The sequence below is a fragment of the Haemaphysalis longicornis genome, unplaced genomic scaffold (assembly GCF_048455015.1).
Source record: "Haemaphysalis longicornis isolate Haplotype H1 unplaced genomic scaffold, Haemaphysalis longicornis Haplotype H1 scaffold_12, whole genome shotgun sequence".
Taxonomy (NCBI): Eukaryota; Metazoa; Arthropoda; class Arachnida; order Ixodida; family Ixodidae; genus Haemaphysalis; species Haemaphysalis longicornis.
In genome coordinates, this window is record NW_027526225.1 from 50,376,533 (window position 1) to 50,385,797 (window position 9,265).

A 9,265-nucleotide genomic window follows, 5' to 3' on the forward strand; every position below is an offset into this window, starting at 1 on the left:
CAAAATGCCTTTCAGGGCCCCTTTAACTGTGTCAACTTACGGCTCGGCAGCAAAGCGGCAGCATTCTATCAGCGGGGCCCGTTTCCTTCGGAGGCTTCCCCCTACTACAATATTTCTGCATGACTTCGTTGCAGTATTTAGTTTATGTGCATGCAAATCACGTTATGACACACGTTTTTGCGGTGGTGTGTTCACAGACGCTGTAGCCGGCCGACGCGCGGGGCCGACCCAGAGTTGCTCGGTTCTGCCACAGAACTCTGCCGAGGCTGGCGCTTCGCTCGCCTGGCAAACTTGCCTGTCCGGATCCTATGAGCACACTTTGGATAAGAAAACCTGAGACATGCCTGGGAGTTCTTCGTACCTGACATCAGTACTCCGCCCATGTCGACGTCACGCTCGGAATCTGTACTATCCTCTACAAGAGCCAGAAAGAAGCATATAATGCTCGTCACCGCGCGGCGAGACGATTCACATTTCAACGAAGCACGTTTCATGAATTATCTTCATCGGATCCAAACGCTATTTTTGCCACCAAATGTAAAAGTACGATGCCTTATCTCGGTTGCCTCCCCTACCGTTGTACACTTTCACAACAAAAAATAACTGGAGCTCAGTGACGGTGTGATTGAAAAGGTTGAAAAGGGAAAAACGGCACCAACAAAAATTGGTCGCGTATCTGCTCCTTTCGTTGCAAATGTTGACAAAAGACGATAGCCTTTACCGACTTTTGCCAAGTAAATTCCTCCCCTCGCCTTCCCGCTCACCTCTCATTTTGTTCCACTTGCGTTGCGCTCCTCCCAAGGTAAAGACGCCAAAGGTTTGCTTAAATCATTTTGAATTTACCGCGTTCCACTGCTCCAGGCCGGGTGTCTCGATGCCAACGCTGCCGTACGGCGAAGACGCGCGTGAATCGAGGCGCCCTACTTCAACGTTTATAGAACCACTGTAACCGCGTTTCCCGACTCCACGTGCGTTGCAAGAAGAACGTGGAACCTATCTAGTGGAACCTTTCGTAACTGCTGCCGGTTGATGCGGAGTGAATTTTTTTTCTGCAGTTGATGAAGTATTTAAAGGGGTCCTGAAATACCTTCCGCCGATGCGTTGATGTACATGTAACCAAATAAAGCAATGTATTAGCAATCTCCTCCCGCAAGAATTTTGTTGAAGCGATGAGTATTAGCTGAGAAATCGTAAATCAAAAACCGCGCATTATCGTCGCGCCGCGTTTCCTCCTCCTTTCAACTTACTCTCCGCTGTTGACGGCGAGCGAGCCTTCCCTCCCATGATGCTGCGCTCCTCCGCGGTGGCGTACTTCCGCTATTGCGCTGCTCACACAGCCGTCTGCTACGGGCAAGATTTGTTGACACCGTGAATCCCGCACTCAGCTCAAGCGAACGAAAAATCTGGCCCCATGTGTGCGGCGGCCTGGCCTTGCCCTTTCGCGGTGTACGTTGCTGCAGAACTTTGCTATCGGCGGGACGCGACTTTTTATCGGCGGCGAACTCGCAGCCGCACGGGGAGGATCCTGCGCTCGCTCCCTTGGATGCACAGCGCACTGTTTATCCAAAAAGCGCCGTATCAGATGTGGCCCCGCTGGTGCCGGGTCTTATTTTGTGGCGGTGGTAATTCCTGCCGGCGGCATGTGAAAAAGACATTTTAAACCGATACAGAACCCGGGCACAAAACGCCAGTTCAGCTTGGGGCGACGCGTGGTGGAGAGCGGCAACGTTGGCAAAACATGCTCCGGCCTCTGAGCTTTCTAGCGCTGGAGCGAGCACCATTTCTTTGACAATATCAAACATCGGTTGCCCTGGCAACAAGGCACAAACCGCTCTAGAAGTCAGTTACGGTTGCGTGATCCCGGTTCAGCTTGGGGCCCCACCTCGCGGCATATGGGCACTGCAGGCATACTACTCACTCCCATTTGGAAGTGCGAGATGCGTTTGGCATTACAGGAGGCGATGGTGTGTGTGTTGTGGACGCCTTTGTTTCGCGATGAAATGCAACGTTGTGCTTCTGTGGGTGGATAGTGCTTCCCATGGTCTGGATTATCTTTCTCGAGCGGTGTACGACTCAACCTCGCATGGGGTATGTGCAGTGTGCGTGGCTAAAAGCCATCTCGGCTTGTGCGCCAGAGTTAAGTGACTTGCTGTTCGTCCTCGCAAACCGCGCGCGAGGTGAGTGCCGAATTTACAAGGGGCAGGAGGAGGCAACCCATCGTCTGTCAGTGGCGGTTCGGACTTGCAACGCATGTTGTGGCGTTGTGTTCGTTCGAAACACATCTCTGGATTGTTTGGAAGTTGAATAAAATGTATGCGTCAAACCCGGGCATTCGGCTCAGGGCGTTCTCTGCGATTGCAAGAAAGAAGTGCCACGGGGTTTCAACCAACGTTACTAGATACTGGAACGTACTCAAGTAAGATAATATCCATGTCGTGTTATGTCCGTGTTGCATTCAATACAAACGGTTAAGCGTTTGTTTACACTTGTCTCGTTTGTTGTAAAATGTCCAAGCACTCCGGCACTCCGCTGGCAGAGCAGCCGGCGAGCCGCCGCTGAGCAGACGACTCATCTCGTTGCCGGAAGTGCGTGAAAAAGCCGCCCAATATCAGGATGTCTAGCTCATGACGAACATCTGGGAATCGATGATGTAGACATGTGAAGATGGCGGCGTCCAAAAACACGAAGGAAAGGGTGAGAAAAAAACGACAAACTTTGCAACAAAAGTGTCAGGTTTCCGCTGCGCGCAAAAGAGTAATACTTGGCACAGATGATGTTGACGACCCAATCTAACGATTGCGCTAGTCAATTTATTGTGCTCAAAACGCCTTTCAGGGCCCCTTTAATTTCGCAAAAATCGAGCATGTATGATTTTTTTATAAAGGAACACTGCAAATATCACTTCTGTATTGATTTGTTGTCTCATATTTGCGTAATGTCTTGTTCGTCAACAATGTTGACAAGTATTGTGAGCCAGCGCACCGACTACTAGCGACACCTGCCCGACACATCAGAAGCCAGCGCCGCAAGCGCACAGACTACGGCGACACCTGCCTGACACATCGAAAGCGAGCACGAAGCCGAGGAGAGCGAGTGTGCGGCGCGCGGCCGGCGGTAGTAGCTTGAGAGGCTCCTCGAGGCGTCTTGCCTCGCTAATAAAGTTAGTTTTCTGCCTTCGAGTGCCTTGGTCGCGTCTCGGGCCCTCGCTGGCCCGCGTCGCCCCTCACAACTGGCGCAGTCGACCCCGAACCTTGCCTGGAGCATCGCCCCGTGAAGTTTCGTCGCCCAGCGCTCCCTCCGTGTGCATGTGCTACCGCCCACTTCGCCGGAGCCATTTCGCGCTTCGCCCTGTGTTTCGCCGACTGTCGTGTTGGCGCCTGCCCGCCCGATGAAGTAACCTGCCTACAGTGCCCAAACCGTTCGCCCTACTCGCCCTCTCGTCTCGTAACCAGTTTGCTGCCTTGTACCGCCATGCCGCTCGTGAATTGGAACGAGGCTACGCCAGAGGACCTCGCAGGCTTTACAGCAGATTATCTCCGTGAAGAGTTGGCTCGCCGAAATCTGGACGCTACCGGGCCGAAGGAAGAAGTAATAAACCGCCTTATCGCCGACATCGCTCAAAACCGCTCAGCCACGCCCATTTCCCCAGACTCCGCGGCGTCCACCCAGCGCCCTGATACAGCACCGCCTCCGCCGAGCTCCGATGCAGCACAAACTACCGAGTTGCTGACAGGTTTACTTCAGCAGCTCCTTCATGTGTCGCAACGCGCTGCAGTCCCTGTTCAAGTCACCACTCTTCCAGACCTGTCCGCATCGCTTCCTACTTACAGTGGGGACGGCGGCATTTCAGCGTCCCACTGGATTGAAGAGTTGGAGCGAACTCAAAACCTTGCTTCGTGGCAGCCTTCAACACTACTCGCCGTCGCCATGGGCAAACTTCGTGGAGCGGCCGCTGATTGGAAAGCCGTCATTGGCCGTCAATGCCCGACGTGGGAAACGTTCAGGCAAGCGTTCCTAGATCAATTCAGCGCCAAGCAGACCTTGCTGCAGTGGCAACAAGCAGTTACTTGTCGCGTGCAAGCACACGAAGAGAATCTTGTCAACTACTCTCTGGCAAAGCTGAAGCTCATCTCTGGATGCCCAGTCACTCTCTCGGACACTCAGCGCATAGAGTACGCCCTTCAAGGCATTGCCGACTCGAACCTGGCCACTACTATAGCAGCACAACGCCCAGCGACCGTCGCAGCATATATAGACATTGTCACTCAGCTTGATCAAACACTGAGCCATTCGGCCATTCCATTTTCACGCCCAGGGTATCTAAACGCCACACCACCCACTCCAAGCCTACAGTCGCCTTCCCGCAACTCAGCGTACATGAATCCTCAGGCTGTGTCAGACAGAACGAGCCGGCCACATCGAATTTCAGCCCTGCCACCAGACCAACAAGAGTTCCGATACCACACCATCTCCGCTAAACATGGTGCTCCTGCCTACCGTCCTGGACAGAACTTGGCCGAAGCTGTGTGCTTCCAATGCCGCCAAAAAGGACATCTCGCATCCAAGTGTCCATCTAGAGCTACCGCTCCAACGTCTAGTACACATTCTTCCCCAGCTCTCCACAGTACCCCTTCGGAAACCCTCGATGGATCACTGGTCCAGTGTGCCCTTGTTACCACCACAATTGCTGGGATTGGTCAAGTGGATGCATTTCCCGACAGTGGATCGAAAGTGACGCTTGTTTCCCGCTGCCTGGTCAGCTCTTTGCCCCTCTTGCCCTGGACTAGACCCCCTCTAGTCGTCGTCGGTGGAGAAACAGTGGCTCCAGCTGGTGCCGTATGTTTGAAGGTTTCTGTCGGACCTATCACCGCCTTGGTTGAAGCAGCCGCCCTCCATAATAATGCTGTGCCACTTATATTAGGTGAAGACTGGTTTTCTGCAAGCCATGCACAATTGGTGTTTCAGCCACCCATGCCAACTGAAATTCGCCACGCACCCACAGGAACGATTGTTCGGTGCCATGAACGACTGTTGCCCAGGATGTCGAACGCTGTTATGATCCAGGGGTCCTTGTTCAATCACCATATGCCTGGACACCACAGCTCAGCAGGACTCCAGTGTTTGCCACTCCCAGGACCAGATGAGCCGCCGTGGTTAGCACTATCTCGCCAAGAGGATGTTCCCAACAACTACAGCCCCTCTCCTGAATGCAAGCAAGCTGCTTCTCCAATAGTTGAGCAGAAACGCAGCCAGTCCAAAAGCAAGTTGAGCAAAAGTCGCAACAGCACAAGTGGCAGTTCCCGCAAGCCCTCGTCCTCATCAAGCAGTAAAGCGCACCGGAGCAGTTCAAGACACAAGGAGCGGCACAATGATATACCCCAGGAGAAAAACAAGTCATGTGACGCCAAACCTTTATCTGCAGGAGATGTTGAGCACAATGCAGAGCACAAGCCACCCGAACTAAAGCAGTTGGAAGCCAAAATTCCAGAGCCAAAATTGTCTGAGGCCAAAAGTTCATCGTCAGAAACTGATTCAAGGCGAGCAGAGAAGTCAACGCAGAAGCACCGAGACAAGTCGAAGGACAAAAGCTCCAAGAAGCGTTCCTCCAAGGGGCACAGTTCTCAAAAGGAAGCAGCATTGAAAGTCTCTTCACTTCCACCGCCAGCGCACGCAGAACCCGCCTCCGCAAAGCCTTCTATGAGCAGCTCCGTGCTACGTCGTCCACCATCGCCGCCGCCTCCCCCTTCCAACAAACCGCGAAAGCAGAAGCCACCACCAGAACCCTCGGAACAGAAGTTACGGCCAGAGCCTCTGGAGTGGAAGCTGCCAGCGGGGCCCCTGGAGCGGAAGCCGCCCGAACCCCTAAGCGCTTCAAGGACTATTCTCTCTCGCAGTGAAGGCAGCAAGCAGTGCCACTTCCGTGACCAAAGGGACTTGGTCACTTGGTCCAACAGAGAGGAGCCGGATGTGAGCCAGCGCACCGACTACTAGCGACACCTGCCCGACACATCAGAAGCCAGCGCCGCAAGCGCACAGACTACGGCGACACCTGCCTGACACATCGAAAGCGAGCACGAAGCCGAGGAGAGCGAGTGTGCGGCGCGCGGCCGGCGGTAGCAGGCCTCCCAAGCTCGGACGTTCCCTGTCAAAAATCGACGCCCCACGTGACCAACCTACGCGCTGTTTTCGACCATCAAGCCCACCAGACGGCGCAAGTAAAAGGTTACTTTTGGTATAGAATACAAAACATTCATTTCGTGACTCAAACAGCCAAAACAGTTCGCTTACAATGTGTTGTTTAAAAATATTATTAACAAGTTCTGCATCAAACATCCGTTGAGCAAAAATGTACGCAACTTTTTACGAACAGCCGACTGGTGCACCACCTCGTTTCTGAATTCGCAACCACAAAGCCGCCAATTCAAATTGAAACCGCTGCAACGGCCCACCGCTTCTATGTGCGCGGAGCACAGTTTTCGTGACTGTTATTGCTGTTATGTGCGTTTGCGTCCATCAGTTGTTGAGAGGACTGGCAAAACACGGGAATTTAGTGCTTGTGGAGTGACAAATGCGGGAAATTCCGCATCGGAAGACAGCTGTCGAGGCCAGAATATTTGATTCTTCCAACAGAAGGTGAGTGTTATGCACTCCGCTAGAAAGACGGTGCAAACGAAACCGTTGTCGCCGTCAATACCTCATTTGTGCCCTTCGTTCGAAATCTTAGCGCAAGTGAACGAGTTGTTATGGCAAAAAAAAAAAAAATGTTGTCACGAAAGCGACGTACAATTGCAGCGATCGAAATGAAATGATGTAGTGGCCTCTGTAAACTTGCGGATGTCAATAAACGATTTGTTCTCACTTGCTGCTCACTGTGGTCTGTGCCAGTCGAGGCCATCTGGTCACCTGGCGTAACATCACTTCACTAGCGCGGCGCAAGTAAACACGCGGCCAGCGTGCCAGCCAGGAACCAGCAGGAGCAGCCACGGCCGGACTAGACGCTCCTTTAGCGCGCGGGAGGAGGAGAGTCGAGTCCGGCCGTGGAGCAGCGAGCCGGCGGCCGCCGTGCGAGGGCAGCCATGTTATTAAGGAGCTCAAGCGGCCTGTGCAAAAAGCATCCGCCATGTTTACAAAGCCGTGTTTACAGCGCCATCAAGCGGGCAAACTCGGTAGTTCACGACGCCGCCACTACGCTTTTTCTGGCACTACAGGCAAAGCTAGACCTTTGCTTCTCTAAAATCCTCCCTGTTCTGTGGCGGTAGTAGCTTGAGAGGCTCCTCGAGGCGTCTTGCCTCGCTAATAAAGTTAGTTTTCTGCCTTCGAGTGCCTTGGTCGCGTCTCGGGCCCTCGCTGGCCCGCGTCGCCCCTCACAGTATGAACATTACACCGGTCTTAGATGGGTAAATTTAGCTGTGAATATATAAGACTATTGCGCAGGCATTGTTTTACTTTGGCCGGAAGGCTGAATCGATTCACAGATAGACAGACAGACAGACAGACAGACAGACCAAAATTTCTGGGTTTAAGTAGCCCAAGAAAAACTATCGTCTTTAATACAGAAGTGATAACGAAACAGCCTCAAATCTGTCTCTGCAGCTGCGAACGAGTGATTACGCTGACTGACATGGACATGGACATTGTGAGGCAAGTGACAGTCGACCTGGCTTGCAACACGGCTTCCTTTGGCTATCACGGCCGGGCTAGAGCGGCGCGCGCCGCTGCAGTACACTTGGTACACTCCACCGCTCTAGACCGGCCGTGGCTATGAAGAGGGTCATTTTATCCACTATCCACTTTATTGTTTCTCGTTCGTGTTGCTACAGTGCACTAGAACATAAGGTCCCTCTATTTTTCAAAGGTAGCGCAGACTCTCTTCCCCGCGCCGTTTCCTCCTCGCCCGTCTCTCTCGGCCGCCATTAGTGAACGGCTCCCGCGGAGCACGCCGCCGGACCGTTTCGTTTCGTATGCGCGGCGCGTTGAAGTGATTGCTTAAAACGCGACAGTTCAGATTTGTGTTTGGTCAATGCCTTAGCTATCATCCCGCGTTTTGAGGGCAACAAACTGCGCACTCGCATGCCGGCTTATTTCAATCTCCTTTCCTGGCATTTATACATTTTTGTTCCGTTTACATACGTGCGGAAGGGCCCGTTAAAAAGTTAAAAGGAGCGCCAGCAGAGTTCTAACCCCAGAACCGTACTAAAAGTTGGAACATGCACGCCTACTTCCAGAGTAGGTTGTGTGCAGGGACGTAGCCAGGGGGAGGGGGGGGGGGGGGGGGGGGGTGGGTTAGGTCTTTCTTCGAATTTTTTTCCAGGCAGCGCGTAAACAAGCCCAAGTGCTCCTTTTGCCAAACCCCTGAAACCCCCCGAAAAAAATTCCTGGCGACGGCCCTGGCCATGTGTGTACAATTTGCTAAGAGAGAGAGAGAGAGAGAGAAATAACTTTATTCGCCCAGAAGTAGAGAGCTTGGACTCTCTTTGCCGCGTTAGTCAGCCAGAAGATCTTGGTCCCTGGCGGCTTCTTCGGCCATCTGGACAAGGCGTAGCTGCGTTAGAGGATCAGAGCTGCGCAGCAGGGTTTCCCAGTGCTCTAGGTGGTTGATATCTATGCGGGGTAGAGGGGTCTTGCTCCGTGGTTTTTTTTTTGGCACTTCCACATAATGTGCGTGAGGTCTGCGCGGTGGCCGCAGTGCTTGCACTTATCCGAGAAGATCTCTGGATGAAAGTGACTATAGGCCAGCGGGTTCGGGTAGGTATTGGTTTGAAGTTGCCTCCATGCTTTGGCCTGCGCAGCGTTGAGTGTGTGGTGGGCGGCTGGAAATTCGCACCTGCTGTATTTGTAGTAATTTGTGATCTCTTTGTACGAGTTGACGCTGTCGAATTTCTCTGAGTGATCTGTTGCCACTGCAGGGGGGTTAACTGCTGCTCGGGTGACGATCTCGCAAGCAGCTGTGTGGGCCCGTTCGTTGCCCTGTAACCCTTCGTGTGCAGGAGTCCATATAAGTTTCGTTGACCGGTAATTTGGTGCTCGCAGCTGTTGAAGCATTCTTGCGGCGACTTGGGATATCCGCCCTTTGCTGTAGCTACGTATGGCTGCCTTCGAGTCGCTGATTATGTATCTGGCTCGAGTTGCGGTGATCGCAAGAGCGATAGCTGCTTGTTCTGAAGATGTAGTATTTTTTGTGCGAACTGTCGCCGAAGTGAGCGTTTGTCCTTTGTGGTCCACTACCACCACAGCCATGGCATTGTTGTCGGGATAGTCCGCGGCG

At 53.1% G+C, this 9,265-nt stretch overlaps 1 protein-coding gene across 1 annotated transcript; it reads left to right on the plus strand.

Moving 5' to 3' along the window:
- The first annotated feature begins 2,988 nt into the window (after positions 1-2,988).
- Positions 2,989-6,981, plus strand: LOC144162624 (uncharacterized). Its single transcript, XM_077693238.1, has one exon. The coding sequence runs from the start codon at positions 3,472-3,474 to the stop codon at positions 5,989-5,991; it is 2,520 nt and encodes an 839-aa protein (XP_077549364.1). The 5' UTR covers positions 2,989-3,471; the 3' UTR covers positions 5,992-6,981.
- The last annotated feature ends 2,284 nt before the right edge of the window (positions 6,982-9,265 follow it).

Bases quoted from the DNA above. Each gene is read 5' to 3' on its own strand.
- LOC144162624 (XM_077693238.1), top strand. From the start codon at position 3,472: ATGCCGCTCGTGAATTGGAACGAGGCTACGCCAGAGGACCTCGCAGGC.